The sequence below is a fragment of the Anser brachyrhynchus genome (assembly GCF_964034855.1).
Source record: "Anser brachyrhynchus genome assembly, chromosome: 11".
In the NCBI taxonomy this organism is placed as follows: Eukaryota; Metazoa; Chordata; class Aves; order Anseriformes; family Anatidae; genus Anser; species Anser brachyrhynchus.
In genome coordinates this window covers 13,875,612-13,902,571 of record NC_137706.1, presented here as the reverse complement: position 1 = coordinate 13,902,571, position 26,960 = coordinate 13,875,612, and the positions used below count along the sequence as shown (strand labels likewise).

At 43.1% G+C, this 26,960-nt stretch overlaps 1 protein-coding gene across 2 annotated transcripts; it reads right to left on the bottom strand.

Annotated features, from left to right (window-relative positions):
• Positions 1–1,034: 1,034 nt before the first annotated feature.
• On the bottom strand, positions 1,035–25,241 carry MTHFS (methenyltetrahydrofolate synthetase). Of its 2 annotated transcripts, none has more exons than XM_080607860.1 (3): positions 24,708–25,179; positions 20,991–21,255; positions 1,035–1,834 (listed from the first exon to the last, which is right to left on the bottom strand). In XM_080607860.1, exons 1-3 carry the CDS (start codon positions 25,095–25,097, stop codon positions 1,611–1,613), a joined length of 879 nt encoding a protein of 292 aa, XP_080463986.1. In that variant the 5' UTR covers positions 25,098–25,179; the 3' UTR covers positions 1,035–1,610. The 2 variants fall into 2 exon arrangements, with proteins under 2 accessions (XP_080463986.1, XP_080463987.1); XM_080607861.1 differs by lacking the exon at positions 1,035–1,834 and adding an exon at positions 12,871–12,894 and having other exon boundaries at positions 24,708–25,241.
• Positions 25,242–26,960: the final 1,719 nt, after the last annotated feature.

Here is a 26,960-nt window from a genome sequence, read left to right as displayed (position 1 = left end):
CAAGCATTCTGAGATGACTCATATCTTCACACACAGGCATGGTTTTGTTCACAAGGACAGTTACCTTGGACAAAGCTTAAGGGCATTCTGGTCTGCATCTGGTCCCTGAGAATTCATGGAATTTTTAATGATAACATGGAGTAGTTTGGTTAAAATAAGTGCGCTGACTCATTGATTGAGGAATTAGACACATATAGGAAAAGTGAAGTCATGTTGAAGAAGGCAGGTAGGATTATTAATAGCACAGAAGGGGAGCATTTTGCCACCCTCGTTATCACCTATTATTGGCCTTTAATTCCCAAACCTGTTTTACTCTAATACCTAGCATCCTCCCTCCGAGTGGGCACCACACTTTTCCTGGGCACACACATTTTCGATGCTGTGCAGACCCCAAGACAGAGTTGTGCTTTAGTTTGCTCTAGTTCCAGTTCACACATGCAGTACACACACAGCGATGCACGATTACATGGCAAAAACTCTGTAAGGCTTTTGGACCACTAGGTATGGAAACTGAATTTTGACTGTGATTGATCCAGAGTCAGAAATACCGTGTCCTGTTACCGTGAGGACAGCTTGCAGAGGAAAACTGATTGTCCTCCTGCTGACTTCCAGGATGGTCTGGAGGATTGATAGTCTCTGCCACATCCACCTAACTAATGGGTGTCCATCTTCCTCCAATCTGCCCCTCGACATCATTACACTTAAAGCGTAATTACATACATACTGTTTTTAATCTGCCTGGGGCAAATAATAACCTCCCACCCAAAACCTTAGTCAATCCATAAAAACTGTTCTCTGCAATTCTTAGTGTCTCATCCTTCAACATAGTTCCCATACTTCCTACAATATTCTGGGATGTTATGAATGTACAAAATTGTAGAGGTTGAAGTAATTTTGAATGTTATTTTACAATAAAAAAGAAAAAAATAAGTTGTTCTCCAGATCAAGAACTCCCTGCCCACATTTGAGGCCACATGACATTTTTATATTCAGATAAAAGAAACAAACATGTATGAAAGTCATAGACATGAAACTTGTTCTTAACAGATATTCTTTTTATTATGAGATCACAGAGCCAAATAACAATCAACATTACTTGCATACACTAACATCAATTAAAACTTATTTTGAATCACCAGTTTTTGCCCAGCTTACTCTACGACTTATCTGGTGGTTTCTTGTTTTGCTCACGGATGCACAAAATATTTCAGTACTAAGAAAGTTTACCATAACAAATATCAGAATGGATCAAGAAATGTCATCAGTAGACAGTTCACTTTGAAACTGGAATAATAAAACTGTTAGGTATCAAGTAGCTTGTTCCTCACAAGTATGATGAGAAGAAATGATTCTTACTGCAATAAACAGTCACATATTCTTATTTCTATTGATTCTAGAACAAGAATTCACTCCAGATATTTGCTAATTAGAAGCAAATCAATGCAATCTGCATTACTATTACCACATTTACATTGTGTTTATTTTCCTGTTTGAATACAAATAATGTATTTATTGCTCCCAATGTCATATATGACTATTAAAAAGTTGTGATTGATGGATCTGAAGTCTTTGGTTGGTCACTCTGAAGGCGGGTTGGTATCAAGATACTTTCAGCAGTCTTCATAAAGGATTTCATCTACTTGGACATCATTTTCTGCCACAGGCACAGATTCACAAATCTGTTCCTTAAAGGCCAAGGCAATCGTGTAAGGCTTTCCACTGGGATGTTTCATACATCTTTCAAGATAGGTATCATAATATCCTTTCCCTCTTCCCAATCTGTTGCCTTTTTTATCAAACCCAAGGCCTGGCATGAAGATAAGGTCAAGACCCCCTGTAGAAAAATGAAATAAACATTAGTGGATGCACTGTGGATCTCCTGATGGCTGGACTACATGCACATAATTTCATACATAGCAAAAATGCTAGCTTTGTGTTTTGCAAAATGCTACCCTCTCTTTGATCAGATGAAAAATACCTTGAATACTAAACCTGTGAATTTACATTTTCATCTTACCAATTGCATACTAGATCAGCTGTAAAATAATTAGACCCTGAAAAGCTAGAAAGAAAAAAAAATCTACCTTATAACAAATTTATTATATCATTCTAGCCTCACACTTCCAAATACTAATGATTATGACTCTAAATCTAGACAGAGATTGAACTCAGAGAAATTAAATGCAGGAAGAATCAGAAAATCAAATGAACTTCTACATCAGGCACAATAATAGAAAGGAAAAAAAAAATGAAAAGAAGATGTGTAAGACAGAGAGTACTTTCTTGACACAACTGTGAGATGCTATGACTCAAAGAGGCTTGAATACAAAGTATTCTGAAAGTGGTTATCTGCCCTTTTACATTGCGATGAAGGTTTGAAGGGCTGTCTCTTTGTGAGGTTCCTCTCCTAAAGGACTGTCTTGCCGGGTCTCCAGCAATTTGTGTTGCTCCAGCAGCACACCAAGGTGTTCTGCCTGCCTTCCCCGAATCTCTCTCCTTACAGAGGACTGTATGGGTTCTCTGAGACCCTTCTGAGATTGTACAATTGGAACTCAGAATCGGTTAAAATACTGAAGCAAGTTGCTTAGCTGGCCAATTATCCGGGCAAAACGGATCCGAGCAGTTGGGGAAACCCTGCCTACAGATCCCACCCGCCAGCTCCAGACAGAAGAGACGGGATCAAGTAAGCCCTTTATACTTGCTTTGCTCATACTCCATCACCAGATGAGGAGCAGCATCATGCCAGGAGCATCAGTGCTCCAATTTACATGCTGCTGCCCACTCGTTTCAGGAGCTGATCACACCTCTGCCATCAGGCAAAGGGCACGGGCTGCCCCGCTGAGCACCCGCCAGGCGCACAGCAGCCAGCGCGCAGCTTCCATCCCTTATGCGAGGCTTGTTCTGCTGGTGTTAGAAGTCTTGCAAGGACATCCTCTAAACAAATGAGCTTGGCTGGCCTGATACTGACCGCTGAACCCAGGAACACACCACTTACTAGTTTCACAATGCAAATAAAGTCTTTCATTACTTGCTGCTGTAGCAGACAGACACTTAAGAAGAGGAAAGCAGGAGTGGCAGGGGAAAGCTAGCACGGACTAAAACACAACTCAGATGAGTTTAGAAAGAAAGCAAATATTGCATCCCAGTCCACTGCTTCCTCCTTATAGGAGCAGTACTGCCTTAAGAAGCATTTTTATAATTACCTTCTGCTTCTTCACCAGAGCTAGCATGCATCAGTACTTTTCCAAACCAATTCTCTACTGCCACTTTGAACTGCACAGCTCTCACCACATCTAGCTGAGGGACAACACTCAGCTTTCAAGGAGATACACGGGAGCATGGACTGAGAAAACCAGAGCTAAGCAGAGTTCTTCAGTTTCCACAGAACCCTATGTGAGACCAAGTATCAGCTCTGAACTCAGCTTGGAAGAGTATGCTGAAAATGCACACAAGAGCAATGCCTTTGCGCATCCTTCTCAGGCTCCTGGAGATCACCTTCCACTGCTCATCCTTCAGGGAAGAGTCACTGATGTGAACACCCATCCATCATGACCTGACCAAACTAGAACACAGACATAAAATATGCAAAACAATGCACATGCGATGCTTGGAGAAGATTAATCTTGTAAATCTGGCATCATACAGTTAAGAAGTATACTTTTTTTAAAGAGGTCAAGGAAACATGAGGAGGGAATTAGCCAACGGGGAGGCTACAGAATATTACTGGTTGAATTACAAGGGAGCCTCAGTAATTTACCACACTACAGTCAACTTTTTTCCTAAGACAGACAAATGGTGAATAGCAAACAGAAAAAAAAGGCAAGAGAGCAGAAATATGGTCTCACTTGGATAGGGATGACATTCTTACGGTATCACCGTGTACACCATATTGGACATACCTTGTCAAATCTCTTGAGTGTTCAAATAAAAACAGTGATTTGCCAATTGTCAGGCCTATAGACTAGGACCTGGAAACCAGCTGGTCTTCTCCCCGTTAGCATGGTCGGTAATGGAGGTTCTGCAGGTCGAATCCTCCCCCAGTTAATCCTGTGCTCATTCCTTGTTCTCTCCATGAATTGCTTCACATTGGCTTTGCACAGCCATACAGGTGGTCCAAGAACCAGTGTAGACCAAGCACCAATCATGTTTAAAAAGAAACACACTCTGGCGTACACATTTTTTAGTTGTTTTCACTCCATGTGACTCATGGAAAAAAAGCAGAAAACATTTGCCGTCGCTACTGTTGGCAGGTAGGAATGTACACAAGGGGCAAATCTGCTGAGGAAAAAGGTGCAATTTCTCTTTACATTTATATTACAGACAGGAAGGAGACAAGCCGGGGAAGCACTAAGGAAAGAGGGAATTGGCAGGAACAGTGCAGGGAAGAAATATATTTTCTGTGTCGTTTAGCTGATAGCACAGGGCACACTCGAGTGAATTCAGATGTATTAAAGCACTGTGTTTTCTTCTGGGTTCTCTGGAGAAATGGAGTCTGCTTTAATGAGTTAGCTCCGCTATAATCATGGATTTTTTATGCTGAATAACTCAAACAAGCTTGTGCAAATCTCAATACAAAAAACAATGCTGTAAATACTGTAATAGTTACCGTTATATTTTTTTTCCACTAGAGCAGTGTGACACTGAATGCCTTTACTCTGACTCACAACACACTGATATCCACGCAACTCACACCGCATCAGATTTAAGTAAAATACCAAGCAAGACTTTCAGTAGAAAAATGACACAGCTTCCCTGCAAGGAGCCTGAAGGCAGTTCAAGCAGTATTAGCCCCAAATCCTGCCCTGGGAGCTAGAAGGAATGACAGAAAGCTGCATGGAGAAAACACTTCCCCTCCACATAACTTGGGGAGCAACAAAACCTCCTGCGGTGCCTGTGGCAGCGCGGGGGAAGAGCTGTTGCTGGATGAGAGTGACACACAGATGAGACCAAGATTGCAGACACATAAGATTACTATCAGCGGTGAGCATACATCAACAGGATGGCAGGTGAGGGGAAGGACATCTTGCCCCTCCAGGCATGTGGCCTTCCTCACGCTCACCAGCCCTTCCAGCCCTGCAGGACCACGAGTTGCCGCTCAGGATGCCCTGAAGGCCTGTTCCTTTCCCACATCCTTGTCCCTGAGAAGAGAGAGGAGGTTCTTGAGCATCAAACGCCCATCAGTTTTTACTGCCTTGTAAAATGGTATAAATGAGGCCTCCTGATGGCCACCAGCTTCTGTCCCTGTCCTTGTAATGCCTTCTGTCCCCCACGTGCCTGCAGTCATTAACTGCTGGCTCAGGAATCCCTGAGCCTCCTGTGACAACAGGCCAGGAGCCCAGGACACGAAACCATGAAAAGCACAACCACTGTCGAGAGGTCTCTTGCTGTGGTTAATCGACAGTTCTCTCAGAATGCTTCTCTCAGGTGGTCTGCAAAATGCTGAGGGCTGAAAACACACAAGCAACAATACATTGCACCAGCCCAGGCCTTCCGTGAAGAGAATACCAATGCTTCTTATAAACTTTAATTAAGCTACAGGATATCCGAGTAAGGTTGGCAATTATGATGACTGTCACCTAATACTCACTCTACCTGTGACATGAGCTCTTGTGGCTACAGCTCCTTCAACTGTGTACCACCATGTGTGAAATAATACACCCTGACTTACCGACGTGGGCATGCAGCCGTGCTGACATGGCCACAAAGGTTTCATTTATACAGCTAAATAAAGCAGGACCAGAAAGCAAACTCATTTACAGGATCCCAGGTGGTCCACACTGTTTATCTGTTTGTATGCTGCCTGGCTCTGCCAGTACCCGTGAGCAGCAAAGACAGAAGTGTGCAGGTCTGGCCCCTTTCACCCTGCACGGTCCTCCTACACCATCCAAACTGGTGTTGCTCCTCCAGACACAGGCTTTCCTGCCTCATGTCAGTTTATGCCACACAAATCTTTGGATTCTTGCTACAAAAATACTGCTGTGATGGTCTGCCACAAGGCCACATGCTGGGAGGCAAGCCAAGTCCTGTGTGGTGGGGACAGGACCAGTCTGCTACTAGGCCCCACTATATTTAGCAGTATCAAGTCACAGCTTCAGAACCTGCCATGTGGGTGTACAGGCACGCTTTGTCTGCACTGACATGCAACATCTAGGTCTATATACCTTATGTCTACATAGAGAAGTGAAATGACTGGCCCGAGGACTCAGGAAATGTGTGGCAGAACTACATGCAAAAGGCAGGTGTGCATGCTGCGCGTCCCCTGACTTACCCAGCAGACCGAAACATTAGCATCCTCTCTCTGCTGTTTTAAATAGGAATACACAGTTTCGCTTCCTCTAGGCAGCTGCGGTGAATTTCCTCAGTTCGGCAGTGCATTTCTCATTACCCTTTATGATAATATCAAGTTTGATTTGATCCCCAGGGAAGGATTTTCTCCTTGCACCTCATTACCTCTCTTCTCCTTAATCTGATGTTCCTATTTGAAATGCCAAGCGGCGTTTTCTGAAGTGTTCTTGACAATGGTTAATTATAGAAGAGTCCAGCACAGTGCACCAGACATGGGTCATGGAAAGACTGCTGGGGCCTTGGCCTGCCCTCAGACGGAGCAGCCTGTGCGGCCTCTCTCCTCCCAGACGTGCAGAGGTGCCACCAGCCCGCTGCCACCCCGCTGTCAGGGACATTTATTCCACAATTTCTCTTGGGGGACACATCTCCCCCAAGCCCAGCAGTTGCGCAGGGCTTGCTGTGTCCCCACGAGATGCCTGGGCTCTCCCAGCACAGTGCCTGCGGCACCAGTGAGCTCTTGAGCAGTTGCTTTTTTTTTTTTTTCCAAGCACAGCTCATTCCGCAGTGGTCATTAGGGACTCCCTCTGCTTTGCTCAGACATAAAAGGTTACATAAGGTGCAGGGCCATGAAGAACCAGGCCAAGAACAATCTTCTGTTTAAAGAAAAGGAGCGCCTTTCTGAACAATGCTCACCATAAGCAGTGTCAGATCAGTCTACGCACAGCCTCTGCAGAGCTGACAAGCACTTGAAAGCTGTTCATTTACAAGGAATGAAAGCCGACTGGTGCTTTCATGATCTACCGAAGACTGCAATGGAGGAAAAGCAAACCTTTATGCAGGAAAACTTCACTTTTCAGAATGAAAAGGACATGGTAACTGCCTGCTGCCTCTGCATCTGCTGCCCCGGCAGAGAAGAAAACATTAACTCAATCCATTTGATCCTAATATTGAAAGAATCACTCTTGGTGACATGCAGGGTATGGGCCAATGAGTTGGAATAACTGAGAAAGTTCTAATTAATGGCAGAATCATTACTATAACTTTAATTACTGTCAGCATCAGCACAGTTAGGCCTCTTGGGTAAGTGCTAGCTTCTCAACATATATTCCGCAGGACTCAGATCATCATCTTGTTCTTTCCACAGCACCTAATACAGTGTGCTCTCGGTTAATCACCAGACCTCAGGGAAAACAACTCCACAGAAGTAAATATTTCAATTATGCTGCAGAGAAACAGTACTCAGCTTTCCCCCTGGAATGCCCTGGGTGCCCCTTGCACCGCTACTGAGGTTGCTAACCGCCCAGTACTTCCTTCCAAATGCAAATTTTCTGCCCTTTGGAAAAAACTTGCTCTTGGTTTCAAGCACAGCATCTCTGCTATTACACACCTGCCACGGTAGAAGTTCAGAAAGGGAAATGACAAATCTGTTCACTACAGGCCTAATCCTGAACCCACCCGGTGTGTGTGCTTCCCGGAGCTGGGATCACTTCCAGAGGAAACCAGCTCATTATCCTGACTAAGCCCAGGAGAGGGTAAGGAACAGCATACAGCACACTGCCCCGATGGCAGGACCTGGAGCCAGCCCTGATCCCGCAGCTCCTGGTCTCTGGGGCTCCTGTCCTTCAGGACACACTCCTGCCACCAGCAAAAGGCTGTGCTCTGGAAGCCATGCGGCGTTATCACCCCAAACTAATGTGCAAGGAGACAAAAGCATTACCCTTTGCTGCAATTGATAAGCATTTGAAAAAAAGTCATTCATCCAGAACCAATTATGGCAAGTTTTTCCAGTAGCACAAGTGATCACAGCCATAAACAAGAGCATTGTTTAACTTTGCCCCAGACAGGCTGCTAAAATGCAAATACAATCCCTGAAAAAGAAATATTGGTAAGAGTTTCATTTCTGATTTGTTCACATGACATAGCCTTTGAAAATCAATATCAGAAGCTCAGCATGAATCCTCATCTCCTTTGAAACCTAAGCTACAACATAAAGGATCAGACCCTCAGTTATTGTAAATCAGCATTACCCCACCGAGTCCCCTCTGCACTGACCTTGAGAACTACATAGGAAGTATCACAAGTTACTGACAGGTTTGAGGAAAATCAATTCTTTTCTCTTGTAGGTATTTGTTGTTTGCTCATAAACAGCTCTCCTCTAAAGCTTTCCTAGAGAGCTCACTCTGTAGTGTCCTTGTGATCCCAAACACAGTTACTTAACAGGACTAAAAGTTGTGTTTCGTATTAGATTAAAAATACAGCTCATTTTAAACCGCAGACACGAGCTCTTCCTCCAGGTGTTTCCATCATATGAACAACTTTAATTGTGCGGTACCACAGCACTTCGGCATGACCTCCTTTCTTCTGACTATTCATGGACAGTCTTTCCCCCAAGAAGGAAAGCCAGAGAGATGCTTGCATGTACTAGCCAGGCACAGAAATCAAAACCCAAAGCATCGCAGGGTGTGACTGCCTGTAGACCCATGCCAAGGGCTAGCTGAGCCCCTCACCACCCATAGAGTGGAGGAGAGCCTCCCTGAGCACCTCTGCACACCAGGTCCCACTGCTCTGGGTACAGGGTACGCCGTGAGGTCCCCAAGGCTAATGCTCACCTCATCCAGGGGCGCTCACTTGCTTCATTTGTATTCCTCTTTGTTTAAGGGCACTGTAGGCACCAGGAAGGTTTTTGTGTCCTTTTGTCTTCTGGAAAACAACATTTTATCTACATCCACGCATACACGTGGCCCACCAATCTCTTTTACACACATATATACGTCAAGTAGACTATCTCCTCTGCCATCCATGTGCCACAGGTAATTGGTCCACTATAGAATGACTGAGACAGCTTTTGTTATTGCTTCAATAAAATATTTTGCAGAAAATAGAACCATCAGCAGAATCTACAAACAAGCACGGAGCAACTCAGCACTTATCTGTCTGCTCATCCATGTCTGTGCTTCGTGTCAGCATGAAACATTGGTATCCGCAGTTCACACTTGCCCTCCTGAACTAGGGCATAATAAAATATTTATACTTCTCTCTGAGAAGCTACATGATAGCCATCAGTCATTCAGGTTTAAAACAACGGAGTGTCAGTCCCTCTCCTGTTATCAAACCTGCAAAACCCACTAATAATGCCTTTTGATCAGCTGCTGTGCTACTGAGCTTCAGAAAAGTAAACATCCTCCTCCTTCTAATTTGAATTTATTTAAAACAAAATTTAGTGCCAATGCATTTGAGAGGTTAAGGGCACTGCACAGGTTCAGATGTGCTACTTCAGCCCTGCACAAACAACCCTGTCCTGCCCCACAAATAATTATCCTTTCATGTGTCATCAGTGAAGCTACTGTATAAGGCCAAGACTTGTTCAAATTCTGGCTGGTTTCACCATGTGGGAAGGCTGTGTGAGGTTATAACCATCACACTCATTTCCCCTGAGGTTTAAGTTATTGTCAGCTGAGGTCTAGTGTCTCATTTTCAGAATTTGCCAAATGTCTACCTAAGAGAAAATTTGAACTAGCTCTTTTCTATTTCGCTATTATTCATCAAGTTGGCAAAGGCACGGTAAATAAACCATAATCACTCAATGCCACCTACAAAAATGTCTGGTTTTGCAAATTCAAAGTAAAGGAAATCATTGCTTAGAAATGCTTTAGTTACCAGTCTGTGAAAAATGACTTACCTACTTCTGCTATTCCGACATTTGAGCAGTTAGAACAGTTTGATTGGGAAAACTTGGGCAATGAACGATTTTTGGTTTTAATGGTTGCACCTGCGCTCTCCTGTGATTTTAAACCACCGAAATACTCTGAAACAAGATGTGCAAAGGAACAACTCTGAAGGGAGAACAAACTGCATTACAACCACTTTAGAGCACATCAACACATCCTGTTAAATCAGAAAATGCTGACTGCAGAGTTTCTCCTTTAGAGAAACTAACAAGGCACAGGAGCTTGAGCTGTTGATGTTGGGATTGTCATAACTCTGCTACAGCCTAAAATACAAGGATCTTTGTGCATCTTTGTGTGTGCTTGTGTGAGATTCAGTAAGATTTTATCAGCTACATTTCCCATAGTGTTTATCTAAGCACTTATTTAAATACTTCCACTTGATACATGTGCATGTGCACTTCATTTCTTTACTCTTGGTCTTCTTTTGCTTGCTGCTGTCTGGATATTTTTAAATCAAAATATGACACAAGTGAATCATCTGGGGATTTTTTCAACACATCATGTATCACTATCAGTATTTCCAACACCCCTTGACTCAGTCAGCAGATAGCCTATCATAAAATACAGAGAATCGCTTGTGAAATATCATCAACTTCTTTGTCAGTGCATAAACTTGACTCCGGTAAGGAGTTACACCACTTGATAGAAACATTAGGCATCCTTCCAGGCAGGGTTTGCTGAACGTGTAGTCAGCTGGTTTGTAGGTGACAGCACCTTCACTGTTAGTGTCAAACATGTTAACGTCACAACAGCTGAGTAATCCAGCTCTTTCCATCACAAGGTTTTATTTTTAAAACTTGCACAGCTTAAAATAAACAAAACCCAAACCAACCAAAAAAAAAACCAAAGAAAACACCATCCCTGGAATCCTCCACCTCCCTCCAGCTCTCTGTGTGTTTGACACTGCCTGGATGAGACTTAAATTATAGGAAAACTGCCTAAATGACACCAGTGCTCCATAGTAAATCTATGGAATACTGACACCTGCCGGCAAAGGGCTTCACGTCACTCCTGGACAGTAATTTGCCCTCCATCTACACCCAAAAACTGATGCCCGTCCCATACACACAAAAGGCATCACAAGCAAGAACTGCATCCAGTTATGAGCTATCATTACACGGTGGAACAGCAGCATGTGAATCCTGCCCTCTGAAAGCCAGCAGCTCCCTGCCAGGTCCAAGGGATTTCCCACCGTACAGGGGAAATGACAGAGTATTTTGAATCTCAGGGATTACCTGTGCCAGGAAGACAATTTTTTTTGTAGCTGGAAAAGTGCTGACCTGATTTAATAGCCCACTAAGCTGGCAGAAAACCAATCTTAGGGAAAAAAAAAAAAAGTAATTTTCTGCCAGATTCATGAGCTAAATCTGCTCACCAGAGGTGACATCAGCATTGTTGTGAGGACAAGGGGAGAACAGAGCTGGAAGCAAAGAAAAGGCAGCAGAACTGCCCCTCCAGGCACCAGCTGCAGGGCTCAGCTATCTCACCAAACTGCATCTTCAGTCCACATCACTGTACACAGGTGAGCACCAGGTAAAGGCGTTCTCTCCTGTCCTCCAGATTATCCAGATTATGTGCGCAAAGGCACAGAGACAAGCTTGGTGCCTCTTCTTCCTTTCCAAAAAGGAAAAAAAGGGAGACAAAAATCTGTTTGGATTAGTTAATGCAGCCAAAGATACTTCCATGTTTGCATTTCCCTAGACTAGTTTGGTATACAGACCCATGCCACGCTCCACAGAACAACCTAACCTCTTATTTGGTTTTGAAAGACTCCTGTACCTAGGAAACAGTATAAAGAAAATGACAATACCACTATTCACACTGTAGCAAAATAGCCCTCTGAAACAAAACACTTGAGAGTCACTTGCAGTGAATTTAAAGCCTGCACCTATGTTGTTTTCACTTCTTGTTCAACATTAGTTGATGACAGAAGAAGAAATCTTTTTAGCTGTTTTGCTGAGTGCAAGGAGAATGTTTTCTGCAAGAAAGCAAATATGGATGTTACACTTAGGATGATTACAAAGAAAAGCACTTTTAAAGCCTTAATGACCTTAACAAAAGCAAAAAAAACCTGAGTATTCCAGACCTCTCAGACCTCCAGGTTCACTGCAGGATACCTCTGCACAGACACAGTATTAAAATTAAAACACAGTGTTCGTGGTTTAGTCTGCACCAAGGAAATTCAGGACTGAAGAATACCAAAAGGGCATTACAAAGTGATGCCAAAGAAACACATCAACTTGTGCATTTCAAAGTTTTTATTATCCAAAAGTCTTTCAAAGAAGAGATTCCGTGTATATCACAGCATGAATGTTTCTAAACAGAAGTACTGGGAGAAGCCCAGCTAAAAGTATGGGTGTTCGCCCAGCAAATTGGGTTCTGATTGTTATTAGGCTGCTCCAGAGCTGTGGAAGGTGGTGCAGACCGCAGGGCAGGCATGGGGACGGAGTCGTGCAGCTTGCAACTGAAGGCTGGAAAGCAGGAAAACCTTGGGGGAAGCAGCTGCTGCCACAGCTGGGTCCAAAACCTGAACTATTTTATTTCCAAGCAAGTATTTTCCTAGCGTTTCTTGTTAGGGAACACCCTATACAGAATAATTTATCTCGTCTGTTTTATGGATCAGAAATACTGGAACAGACATTTTTGTAATGACCTTGTAGCTGTGGGATACCTGCGTGGAACCCAGTAAAAAAGGCCTGCCCAGTGAGCTGATTTGAAAGCAGTGTTATGGCATATACAGAATGAATTAACTTGTACACTGTTATTACACATATTTCACAACATTTCTTCACCTGGGCGTAAAACGTTTTCTCAGGCATATTTTCTCCAAAATTGCAAAGGCTGACAGACCAACGGGTAGAACTGCTACAGATCTAGAAAACTTCCATATGAGAATAAGAAAACAGAAAATATTTAGTAAAGAAAAAAAGGTACAACTGATATAATACAGGTTTAACTAAGCAATGAATAATAAAAAGAAAGTAAATCAAACATCCTTATTTACTTCTTATCGTAGAAGAATGAGGTATCACTTGAACTGATAGCAGCAAATTTAAAATGAATACAAGGAACATAATATTTCACGTAGCATAGGAACATAATGTAATATTAACGTAACAAGGAACATAATATTTCACATTACAACTAACTGACTACAACTCACTGCTGTCAGAAGGTTGCAGAACCAAGGGCTTAATAGAAATAAAAATAGTTGCTTATAGGAATGACCAGAACGCCCACAGGTAAAGAAAAACCAGAACCTGTTTGCAAGGGGATAAACCAGGAACTGCAGCTGCAGTGGTAGGAAGAAATTTCAGCTATTGTAACACAGCTGCAAGTTGTGAGGTTTCCTACGTCTTGTGAAACTCGTGATGCTGGACTGAATGGCCAGTGCTGTGACCCTGCGCTGCGTAGGGGAAGCATCCTCCATCCACAAGTAGACTCACCACCAGAATGTTAACGCCTCACTTGCACTGAATTTGCTCTCCTCATGCATATCACAATATTATGGCTCATTGTCTCCAAGCAGAAGTTCATTCCAAACTTCTGATCATATCATTAAAAAATAAATTATATTAAGAGCCAAGCCTTGATTTTCAATTTTGTTTCATCCCATGGTCTCAGATTTTCTTTTTTATGACCAGTGTAAAAAGATTTTAAATTGTAATCTACCCCTTGACATATATTGTACTGTAAGTTTTAATCAAGACTCCCAGAGGAAAAGAAAATCTAATACTACCCTCAATCACTTCACACTTTTTTAACTAAGCAGTAATATTTAACGTCTGCTTTCCACAAACCTGTATTTCATTTATTCCAGATACTTTCCAATCTGCGTATATCACTTAAATATCTCACAGTTACCCGCGAGTATTATTTACCACAAGCGTTTTTTCAGCTTGATTAACACCATTTTCTATGTTCCCATTATGCCTCCATGTACAACTCTACAACCTCCAATGGGTTTGAAGTAGCTTATTAGACCTTCCCTGTGCTTCAAGACACTGCATTTCTATTTCTAAACTTTCATGAGCCTTGTATTTCAAAATCTTCCAATTTCTGGTGCATTTTGCGGGGGGGGGGCAGGGCGGGGAGGGCGGGAGGGGAAGTGGGTTATAACCCATTATCTTTTTTTTTACATCCTATTTTACTTTGCAGCTGTAAATTAATCTCTTCCTCTTAAGACTGTATTGCCACAACCTCAGCCACATTTCTAAAGAACTTTGCTAAAATTTGGAATGACTGAGAATACCAATGTCATCAAAAGGCCATCACTCCTGGCAGCACATGCAGACTCTTTGAATGTGCAACAAAATTGTGGGACTTTAATGACAGGTGAAACAGAGCTTTCACAGACTAAAATGTTTCTGCAGGGCAGATCCCAATGGCAAACTCTAAAATGGGGCTAATGGTCATTCTGGAAAAATTTCAAACTACTTTGAGTTGCTCGGAATTGTAGTCTAGAGGTAGACAGCATTTTGCTTGCAAGAGGTTCACACTTCCCAGTGTAAATACCTCTTATAAACCAAATACAATCCACATAGGCAAGCTGTCCCTGTCCATTCCTGCTACCAGCATATTATTGTCATTTATGTTACAGCAAGGCTCAAAGTATTCTGCAGGTTGTAAGGACAGAAAAATATAACTACTCTAACCTCAAAAGCTAACGTACAAAGAGCTACGTGAAAATGAAGTAGCAATAAGTCACTGATAGACATATGTTAGCATTTCCTCACTTTGAACTTTGGATTTTTCCTTAATAAATATTTTGGTATTTATATCATGGGTTATCTAGTTAGCATCTTACTAATTAATTTGAAGACAACACAAATATTGTCATCAGTAGGCCACTACTGTTTCCAATACTAAAAATTCTGGAAGTCTCCAAATTAAATTACAAAATACAAGTCCAGTTCTTAATGCATTCATTTCTGGAAGCAAAAATACATTATGCTCCAGGAGAGTAGTACCAGATTATTCAGCATTCCCCATCATATATAAGACGCTATATTTCCAAGTGCTTATATTTTTCAGTCTGGGCATTTATGACAAACCAAGGTTTTTTATGTTCTTCTTTATTCAAGGCAAAATGGTTCACTGGTTTCTAAGAACAATGCTAGCAAAAAATGACCAGGAAACCTCCATTGCTCCATGTTTTGAGGCAAGTAGAAAACTTGATCAGAGTAGCCCCTGTGTCAACGATGTGGCTTTAGCCTCTCAAATCCATTTGAGTTGGTCTTATAAAATATTGTAAATGTTTGAAAATCTGCCATTTGCACAGGCTTAGGAAAGATTTGTTAGGGTTAATGCTGGGCCTCCCTGAGGATGCCGCCCTCTGTACCAATGCTGGAGCTGCAAGCGCATGGATAGCCCCACAGCTCACCAGGAACTAGTGCCAGTTTATAAGGGACACTATCTCCATTCTGGCTACTCAATCCCACCCCACGCACCTTGCATCAGGATGGCCACGTGGCAAACTGGATGCATTCACTTATCTGGGTTACAAAATTCCCAACCAAAACAGGCAGAGAGGAAGAAAATTTTTTTTTCATCCAGAGAAGCTCATTGATCCAGTTTGCCACAGAGAGGCTGGGGTAGGAATATGCTGAAATTACAGGGAGGGAGAACTCCCTAGGCCAGCAGTGAGGCAAAGAAGAGCACATGGAGCTGCAGGCTCAGATCCACACTCTGAGCTGTGAGGACTCAGAAGGACTTTTATTGCAGGGGTTGCCCCAGTCCCTCTGACTGGGGCGAGACTGGGAACTGAAACGTGGAAGGAAATGAGGGCTGGAGTTTCACTAACATTTCTTCTGGAAAGTCACCAGTTTATGCAACCCCTCATCACCAGCTTCCTGCCAAGCCTTTAGTTGCACCAGTCCAAATTGGTGGAGGGTTTCCCCGTGCAGCTTGCAGTGGTGCCACATGGATAACAGTACCGGCACCACAGCGGAGGTCTGGGACAAACAGAAGGCAACAAGACAGGACAGCGGCTGATTTAATCCAGCAGTGCCCAAAGGAAAGGATCACAAAACTCTGCTTGAGAATCACAAAATCACAGAATGGTTTGGATTGGAAGGGACCTCAAAGATCATCTAATTCCAACCCCCTGCCATGGCAGCGACACCTCACACCAGACCAGGTTGCCCAGGCCCCATCCAACCCGGCCTTGAACACTTCCAGGCACAGGGCTTCTCTGGGCAACCTGTTCCAGTGCCTCACTGCTCCCATAGTAAAGAATTTCTTCCAAATATCTAATCTAAATCTCCCCTTTTTTAGTTTAAACTGAAGTTACTACACTTCCTGACAGAAAGTCCCTCCCCAGCTCTCCTGTAGGCCCACTTTAGGCACTGGCAGGCCGCTGTGAGGTCTCCCCACAGCCTTCTCTTCTCCAAGTTTCTTCTGTGTCCTTCTTGTGCTGGTGGCCCCAGACCTGAACACAGTACTCCAGAATGAATTTTGTGCTGTTTAGTACAAGTACTATTTAACAGAAAAGGCTGTTTTTTTTTTTTTTTCTAAGGCAATGAGAAAGAAGCCACAACAGTGAGGAAGAAAATGAGAAAACTGGGACAGGGAATCACGTATGTCTGGACCCAGACAAGCGAAAAAAGAGAAAGCACATGATCTTCTTCCTTTTGGCGGTGGCAAGCTATTTATGTTGGCCCAGCTGCCCAGGAAATGACAGCCTATGACTGGGAGGAAAAGGAAATGGGGAGTATGGTCAGAAAGGCCAAGAAGGGCACAGGGAGGGAGACTGAGACTCTGGGCAAAGAGCAGGAGGGATGGAGGCAGGCATTCTGCTGGCAGAGAAATTAAAACTTGGAAAAGAGGGGTCCAGCCCAAGGATGAGACAAGCCTGGGAAGCAATCACTTTGGAGGGAACAGAGAAGAAGCCATATTGTTTGGAAAGACAGGCAAAAGAGTTTGTGTTCACTGGGGGCAACTCCTCCCTACAGCCTAGCTTGGAACCCACGATCCTGAGCCTCTGCTGGTCCTTTATCACATTATAGTGATAAAGAGCCCATACAGAAATGAAGACTTGTGTCACAGTTTGAATAATGCACAGCAAAAAAGGCCTGCAGCTCTAACTTGAACAAAAGGGAGAAAACAAATGACTGAATGCATACTTATTATGTTAATGCATTCACTAACAGCGTTCAACCTTTGCACCTTTGAAAGAGTCTAGATTATTGCATCGGGGTTCATCTTGAATGACTCCAGATCCAATGGGCAAGGACTATGTAATGGCCTACTTGAAGACTGGGGCAGAATTTACACAGATAAAGAGGCTGAACTAAGTTTGTACATGTAATCCTGCTTCTTGCATTTCTTCAGAGAGTACCTCACAACCCACTAGAGTTAGCAGATTCAGAGCCACAATTCCTAATACCTATTTCAGCCAAAAACAAGTATCTAGGCCCAAATTCCTCTTACCATCATCCAGGTGAATGTTTTAAAAGTTGTCTATAATTTATTGTACATCTTCAACTACCAGTCTACAATTTGCTTATGGACATTTAATTGTAATATGCACTGGATGCAAGACTTCCAGCTGAGATCCCTGAGGCCAACGTTGGTCACTTGACTCCCTTCAAAGAAGTCACCTCCAAGAATTTTACCACAGGGACATATTCAACCCAATCATTTTTTTCAAGTCCCAGTAAGAATAATTGTTTTTTAGGAGGAACAACTTAGCTTTTCACCCATAGCACTCAGAGTAGATTTAAATACTAATAAATAACATTACAAATGAGGAAACCCATGTCCAGCCTGCTGAATCACACCGCCTCCCTAAACCACATTGAAATGAGAGCTGCTGGGAAGGTGTCCTTTAAATTTCTGTAGGAGTCGTGATAAGAAGCAAACAGGGAGCATGGTTTTATCTGATTTACTCCTTCCATAGTTGTGCAAGGTGTTTACACTCATGTACACAATTGCTGCAACCTGCCTGAAGTTTCATCAAAAGTATTACCTTGGGCAACAAACTATACCAGTGCATATTTATATTTCTGGTGGGCAAGGATATAAGCATGTGAATTCAGACCTATTGAGAAAATGTACCACTGGCTTGTTCCAAAAGTTGTCTAAATCTTAGAGTGGGCATACCTGGAAATCAAACAAGTCATGCACTTACATACACCCTTACTCCAAGTAAAATATCTGAACTTCTTCCACCCTTGTTCTTTGTTTCTGTGTCCACTAACCTGAAGAAAGGAACTTTTCATATTAAAATAGTTATCCATGCATGGTAGAGAAGACAACAGACTTTCTACTACAGAACCTACAATGATCTTTGTTTATGACAACAAGGTGTAATGTGCTGTGCTGTCAAGATGAAAACAGGTAAATCCTGATCCAACAGAAAAAGGACTATCTCCCAGAGGAGGGACTCATGTCTAGTAAACACGGCCTGCGAGTACTACCAAACATTGGGAAACTATGCAAAAATTATACCTAGTTTTACATTCGAGCTGTTCTTCACAATAACTCTGCCTTAAAAAGAGGAAAGAAGTTTTAAGGACAGTCTGCATTTAAGCTTTTTGTCATGCAAGATGAATACACTCAGTAGTGACATGACTTATTTATGTACCTGCAGGGTATTCCTTGGAAATTACATAGCAACTTATGCAAGCAATGGGAACATTACTAGTATAACACCATGTCATCTCTTTATAACAATGTAAATGCCTCAGATCACCACAGTATTTGATAACATCACAAAGATAAATGTTTCATCCATGCATAATTCCAACAATGAAGGACAAATGTAGTAGCAAGGCAATTTGCATTCCTGCAAATGTACCAAAGTTCAAAAGATATAACTGACACAAAAATATAGCAGAAGTATTTTAAAGATGCACTGAGATACGGTGTCTGTTTCTGTGGGGACAAATTGGAGTGTATGTGTCCAATTATGTAATAGTGCAAAAAACCTAAACTTACTCTCTAACCTTCAAAAGCTTTCCAAGCAAAAAGGACCAGGATCTGACTTCCAATTCACAATAAATTATTCCTGCATTATAGAGTAAAAACAGACTAAACTCAAGCTTCAGACGGGACAATACTGACGTGGCCTTATATCAGTTGTTACAACTGCTGATCAGAAAAACAGAATACCATTTCAAAAGTTACATCAAAACAGAAGTATGAGTAATTTAGAGCAAATGCACGCTTATCATTCTATGCTCCTCAAAACACGATACATGGGATCTCTGTGAAATGCCTCTTAAAACTCTCCCCCTGATCTCTCACTGCAGTCAGCAGCCTAAATGCAGGACTCACAGGACCGCTGTAGCTCTCTTGGCGTCGCTCTCTGCCCATAAGCATACCCTAGTGCCGAGAATGAAACAGCAGCTCCAGGGCTAGCCAGGTACCACAGCTTGCTCCTGCCTTCCTGCATCTTCACTGCCACATCTGGGCCATCTGCAGCAGGTCCATCCCAGTGCACTCTGCACCTGGTAGTCCCTGCTCCCATTACACCTAATATTGTAGGTTTCCTTTGTGATCTCTGCAACAGACTTGTTAAACTCAACTAACAGCAGCTTGTTAGTAGTGCAAAAGCTTGTCCCAAGCACCTAACTAGACTTAATCAACAGAACCCTGGACACTTCAATGGTTACCTTCAAAAGCCACTAGGTATCACCGATACATAGAAATTTACAGAAAAAAAAAAAGAAAAAAAGAAAAAAAGAAAACAAGTAACAGTGCTAAATATTAAATGAAGTAGTTAAATCCCTTGCTACCTAAATTGTGGACATGGAAAAGATTCTGAATTAAGAAAGAGGTAGCAATCCAAAAAACAAAGAGAAACAAACACAGTGAAAATGCTGATAAATGAAGACTACGCACTAGAGCTAACGCTTCCAGCATAATTGTCTATAGGGCAGTGTTCTGGGAAAGCACATTGGCATCCGAAAACAAACACAAAACCCAGTTCAACCAAACAGATTCATATAAATTTTATGTTCCTGTACTGAGCATTAAAAAGCTGGTGAGTCTGTGAGGTGTGGAAGCTGTCTGCATGGTAAATTTCCATCTAGAGAAAACTTCCCCAGCCTGAGGTTTCAAGCCTGATCCACTAAACATTTCTGCAGATGTTTCAGGAAGACGTTAATGTGTTTACAAAAAGAATGAAAATAATTAATGCAGACACAGAAAAAGTAAGTTTGTTTACAGTTCTGTAAAAGCTGGGGAATTTTAGGTTAAGAGAGAGGTTCTTTTGGGACCAAAACACATGTCATAGATAGACCTAAATGAACTTGTAACTTTCCAACTCTGAAGAATCCAGTGTCTGAGACAGCATTTTAAGATCAAAACGAAAATGTAAGAGACCATGATCGAAAAGAGTTTGCAATGTTTACCCAAGCCTGCAATAAAGTTTTTTTATTTTCAGTCTAAGGTCTCAGTCCAGAAAGCTGTTCTGCATGGGCAGGCTCCACATCAGCACTGTGATTCATCCACGCAATACAATTTGCAGGATCAAAGATTTCAGAAAATCCTCTTGTCAGCCTACAGGCATCACCTGAAAAGTTCTGTACCTTTCAGGCAGTGGAAACTGAAGTTCTCAGACTGTGTCTGAAAATACCTGCGAATCCCCGTGACTTTCAATGGCAGCCCAAGCAACTCCTAGCAAGCCCCTGCTTCCGTGAGGCCCTGTGCTGTGCTTGCCAAGACTGCATTGAGCCTGTCCGTGGAAGGGGACCAGGGAGTGGATTTATCTGGAGGGAAGACTATTTTCAGTTGGATCAACTGTGCAGTATTGTTCTTGCCAGCTCTGCTGGCATATCACAGGGGTGGCACAGGTTGGAGAAAAACAGGCAAGAGAAAGTAGCACCTGCTGACATCGACTTCAGCATCTCTACCACAACACATTAGACCAAAGCATAACATTTAATTTAATTCTCGCTATCTGATTACTTCTTACCAGCATCCTGACTACTCCTGATCAACAACCCTGCAATGTAGGAGGAAAACACTCACCACCAGCAAGAGCTTCCTCTCTTGCACTGTCATCGTCACTAGGCTGAAGAATATTCCAGGATGTCAAAGTAAGTGAAGAAATGTCTTCAGCTGATGATAACTTTAGCATGTCCATGTGATTGCTGTCAGGTTTGTAACGTGGGATGAAACACTCCTTGCCTTGCTTAAAAATGTCCTTAATGATTTCTTCTGTCTGGATTTCATCTGGCATGCTCAGAAAGATTGCAATTCTTTTGGATTCTTGGTACCTTGAATGCCCAATCACCTATACAGGAAATTGCTGTAATGAGTTTATGAAAAGTTTACGAAACGATCGACTTTAATTAAAAACACAACTGGAGGAAAATATCCATTGGAAAGAATAGAGATACAAACTACCATGAGTCACAAAGAGAATAAACTGACTTTGTTTCCTACTTGCTACCATGAGCAAAATCAAAATGGCCAAATTTTTGCACCCAGTGAACAAAACATTGTAAGACAGGTTTGGGCCATCAAAAAACAGTTTTAGAGACAGTCAGGATCCTTTAAATATTTGTGCCATATAGTACAGGCATCCTCAAACACCAAACATCACTTGAGAAAGATACAGCAGGTCAGAACTGCCAACTTATACAAGACATGAGGATTTTGCATTCCTTTTCTTCCACCCTTTTTACATGCTGCATTTCACAACTGGGCCTAGGCAGGATGAAAAGTGCATCAACGAAAATAACTCTAAAGAAAATTAGCATCAAAGCAGTTGACTGCAGAGCTCAAAGTCTTGCAAGATCAGGTCCTTCTTTCTTTTTTTTAAATCTGAAATGCCTTACCTCCAGCAAATTTAGATATATGACTACAAACACCACCTGCTTCTGATAGGTGATCTTATTACTGCACATTTTTCAGAGCTTGAAGGAAAGATGGCCTTGCCTTTTTTTTTTTTTATTTTCATGAGGTTGTCTGTGCTGGACTTATGAAAGATCGAATGTAGGAAGGAAAATAGAAAATGCTTATATGGTGAAAAAGCGTTAACAGATTCATACCTTACTATGTCTCTGCCCAATTCCAGGTTAAATTCCACATTAAAATTTGTGAGTTTTTTTTTTAAGGCTTGTCTTCTCTTTCTTCAGTACCTTATATATTTTGTTACTTACATCAAGACAAGACAAATACAAATGGGTCCCTTCTGACTTAAATGTGATTTATGCTTATTCTACGCACTTGCAAAAAGCTGTCAGAAATATCGGACAATTGAGAAACTGTGCTTACACCAAATCCTCTGTTCTGTGTTTGCGTAACTGCAGGGTAACTGCTCTCCTGAGCTTTACCCCTTGCCCTTTCCCTGTTTTGAGAGACATATGCCCATATCTGAGTTGAGAATTGGTTTTCATTCTTTTTTTTTTATTTCTTTCTAGCACACCAGCTAAAAGCCCAGGTGAAATATTCAAAAGATGGATATATTTTGTAAGGCAAGATATAATGAAACACGCTGGCCCAAATTATGGTAATGTGTTGCTAGGCCATAGAAGTGCCTAACAATTCAAAAGCGTACTTTACTTCTTTTTGTAATTTGTTCAACCTTGCACATGGATTTTTCCAACTAAGTGATTAAGCTCTTAAACAACAGAATTTCCATGGCAGCCTTTGTTTGAAAGAACCAACTATTTAGTCAAATTGCAGACTCCAGACAATGCCTGTGATTCATGTTACTGAGGGGCTCCTGAGCTGAATCTTTTCATGGGTTGACAGCATTGAGAAACCGAAACACAAAACTCTCCTCTGTCAAAGAGGTGCTGTGGGCAGCACACAGGTCAAATCTGTTCTGACATGTCCAACAACACAATGATTATGCACTACAGAAAGAAGTGAGGTTGGAGATGTAAAACCACAAGCTATCAGAAAGGCATGACTTCAAATGTTTTCAGAAATGTGAAGATGAAGCTGCTAAGACTCTGAGCAGTTTCTGAGAAGAGTGAGAAATTTCCGCACTTACAAATATTGTGTGCCCTTTGTTCACATCAGTTGATGGCTGTTGCTGCAGAATCAGAGCATGCAAACAGCATGACTTTAGTCGTGAACAGAAACATTAAAAAAGAATAGTCATCCAGAAGATAAGCAATTTTGGTTTGAATTTAAAGATCATTTTGAGATGACATTTTACTACTAAAAATATTGTTCAGGTGCTATAAAGTAACATACTCGCTTTTATTAGCTACACTTACTGATATACATTATAGAGCTACACTTTCAGCCTCATATTGTTCCAAGTATTTTCTCATAATTTTCAAGAATTTCTTCATGTCAGCTGCATTACCTTCCTATAAGGAAGCTGACTCTCTTTTCTGTCAGCTGTGCAATGCCATTGTGTCTGAAGAAAGCTCATGATTTCAACTTGTGTCATATTATTAAAACGGCATGATAACATCAACTTATATGTCATATTTCCCAGTGCCTTATTCTAAGCAAAACAAAAGCTTTACCTTTCAGTATGTCCTCACCCACAAAAATAAGTGTCCGGTTGCTGAGTTTATCAGCTACAGTTAGACTAAGGCTGAGAGCTCCAAAAACTTCTGTATATGGCCTGGGTGCTTATAAAGTTGGCAGAGGACTCTGACAGTATTTTGTAAAAATTGTGATTTAAGTCTAGGGTGTGAGATTATTAAAATACATTTGCATTGTAGTAGGATGTCATATATACATATTATATATATTTATATATATATAAAAGCAATGAAAAAGTTTACGTGAGTTCCAAGTAAACCTATGACCTAAAGTTTCCGTGCTGCCATGTCACATTCATGAGGTGGCTACACATTAGTATTAAGCAAAGTTTATATGATTTAAGATCCTTTGGCAGGAAAATAACAATATAAACATAGATCATCTGGAAGTACACTCTGGTGCTGTAAAAAAAAAAAAGGGGGGGGATGACTGTTCTATTACATGCAGTGACTGAAAAATAAAATTTTATTGTGTTTATTAAAATGATAAAATACATCTATATAAAAACTTTGCAATCCAAATGCAAACAGGACATTTCAAAAGAACACACTGGTATCACGCTGTGCTATGACACCAGTTAGGTAAACCCCGCTTGATACCTTTTAAAGTATAAAAATTACATTAGAAATAAAATTGCAGGGAAGAAATACACTGAAGGACACAGAAGGGAAATTACAGCCAGTTAAGCAAAAGGCCGGGGTGAGACAGTCGCTAAGTTTTTACACGGCGCTGGCTATAAAGCGAAACCGACGCGAACATTTTAAGATAAACACCCACCACGGACCCACGTGAAACCCCACTGCGCTGGGTTTCATCACAGAGCACGTCCCCACTTTCACAAATGCCCCACCACACGCGTGACGGCGTTTTGGGCAGCACCGCTCGCAGCAGCCACCCCAAATCCCTGTGAGGGGCTGAAATCCCTGCCCCGTCCTCTCCCAGCGCCCTGCTCCGGCCTGATCACCGCCGGGGAGGGCAGTACCCGGTTTAGGACGGGGCACGGCAATGGCCAAGCGGACCCCGCTGCTCCAGGAGGGATCCGGGCAGCGGCCGAGGAGCTGGCGGCGCCCCCGAGTCACCTCCTGGGCCCCCAGCGGGGCTTGGAAACCCCCCGGCGGGGTTCCCCGCGGAGAGCCGGGGCCGGGCCCGGTTCCTTCGTCCTCCCCGCCCGCCCCCGGGCTCCGCTCTTCCTGGAAGCCTCCGGGTGACGGCAGGGCCCCGGCTCGCACCCACCTTGCGGCTCAGCAGGCGGGATTGCCGCTGCTTCTCCGCCGTGCCCAGCGCCCGCAGCCGCTGCCGCAGCTCCGCTCGCAGCGCCCGCTTGGCGGCCCGCAGCGCCGCCGCCATTTCGGGGACGCCGCCGCCGCCCTCCCGCGGCGGCTCCATGAGCCCCGGGGAGCCGGGCCGCAGCGCTTCGGGGCAGCGTTGTGGAGCTGCTGGACTGGGTTCCCGGGTGGCTGCCAGCCAGCTGAGGTCCCAGCACAGCCCCGCTGTCCGGGGAGGGGATTGTTGGGCAGGGTGCCCCGGCCAGGTCTGGGGGAAGGTAGGAGCCCGGTGGCCACGCAGCCTGGCAGGGCTCCATCCCTGCTTGGGGCAGCCACCTCCTCCGTCCCTCACAGCCATGGGGTCAGCCTTCCCTGCAGGGTGATTCCCACCGAAAGGTCGTGGCTTTGAGGCCTGGTGTGCTCTGCCCACTGTCTCTGCTCCAGACCAGCCACCACAGCCTGTCAGGGTGAGCCATGTGCCATGCAGAACCATTTTCAAGGCTGAATGTCAATCTAGCATTCATTGCAGAGAATTTCCCCTTTCCTAATTTTGCTATAGAAAGGGAAATTACACTTCAGCAGGATATTTGACCGCTGCCTACCAGATGGTTTCACATCCCTACAAGCTCTGCTGGTGGCTGGTGGACCTGGAATGCAGGGGAGATTTTGTGCCCTGAGAGGAACAGAAAGCGCTGCGCTGGCACCGGCCCATGGCAGCCTCACGCCCCCTCACACCACGGGTGCTGGCCTGGGTGATGGGGGTGTCAAAATGGAGATGCTGCAAGTGTCCTTTGATTTCTCCCTTGGCATGAATATGGGAATAGGCACTTTCATACATCTGCTGTAGGTGCTACTGAGAAACATCTCAATCTAACTGTTGTGTGTATTGATGTCACCGACTGTCCTACGTGCGGCTTGTTGGCTGCATCTTTTGCTCTGGAAAGAGCATTGTGTACTCCAACATACCGCTGGCAGCTGCTGTCGGTGAAACAGCACTGCCCTGGAACAGGGGGTAATACATGTCGGACAGTGTCATACATAAACCCATGATGTTTAATAAAGCATATCTATAGTGTTTTAGAAGATTTAACTGTTATCACTGCTGTTTTAAGACATAGTCTGTTTAGATTCTGGACAGAGTATCATAGAATCGTAGAATCAGTAAGGTTGGAAAAGACCTCCGAGGTCTTCCGGTCCAACTGTCCCCCTACCACCAATGTCACCCACTAAACCATGTACCCAGGCACCACGTCCAACCTTTCCTTGAACACCCCCAGGGACGGTGACTCCACCACCTCCCTGGGCAACCCATCCCAATGCATGACTACTCTTTCTGAGAAGAAATGTCTCCTAATTTCTAACGTAAACCTCCCCTGGCACAACTAAATGACATTCTCTCTAGCCCTATCACTAGTTATCTGTGAGAAGAGGCCAACCCCTAGCTCCCCACACCTTCCTTTCAGGTGGTTGTAGAAAGCAGTAAGGCCTGCCCTGAGCCTTCTCTTCCCCAGACTAAACAACCCCAGTGCCCTCAGCCGCTCCCCACAGGACTTGTGTTCCAGGCTCTTCAACAGCTTTGTAGCCCTGCTCTGGACACGCTCCAGGGCCTCGATGAGGGGCCCAAAACTGAACACAGAACTCGAGGTGCAGCCTCTCAGCCCAGCTTTTTTTGCTCTTAAATGCAGAGCAAACACATTATTTATGTCCTAGTGAAGATAATCTAGAGCTTAAGGAACTATCAGTGGTCTAAGTTTCTTTTATTTAAACCCAGGCCTTATCCATGAAAGGCCAATTATCAAATCATTACAACATCTAGACTTTTTAAGGGGTCGGATAGTCTTTTATATTTAATTCAAAAATTGTACCCCCCAGTATAAAATAAGTTACTAGATTAGTATAAAAGGAAGTGAATATAGTATTAACAGGCTGGTATTAGCCATAACACAGTAAGAGCTTTAAATGGCATAAGAAAGGGAACTGAATAAGAACTGTTGACCTTATCCTGAAGACTGAGACTATAAATAAATAAATATGACAAAATATATTTAAAATGTCATTCCTGACAGAAACTTCCATAGTTGTCCTGAAGGGGATGTTTTCCTTTAGCTGCCATATGCCCTCAGGAAGCTGCCATCTCTTCTTCAACGGCAACAAAATTAATCTCAGAAATCCTGCTATACATGCTAAATCATCCTTATTGCTTTCATTGGAGAGGAAGAGG

Bases quoted from the DNA above. Each gene is read 5' to 3' on its own strand.
- MTHFS (XM_080607860.1), bottom strand. From the start codon at position 25,097: ATGGCTGTGAGGGACGGAGGAGGTGGCTGCCCCAAGCAGGGATGGAGC. The intron at 21,256-24,707 runs GTGGGTGCGAGC...TTTCCTGTATAG, and splicing joins CCCGCCTGCTGAGCCGCAAG to GTGATTGGGCATTCAAGGTA. The intron at 1,835-20,990 runs GTGAGTGTTTTC...ATTTTTCTACAG, and splicing joins AGAGGAAGCTCTTGCTGGTG to GGGGTCTTGACCTTATCTTC.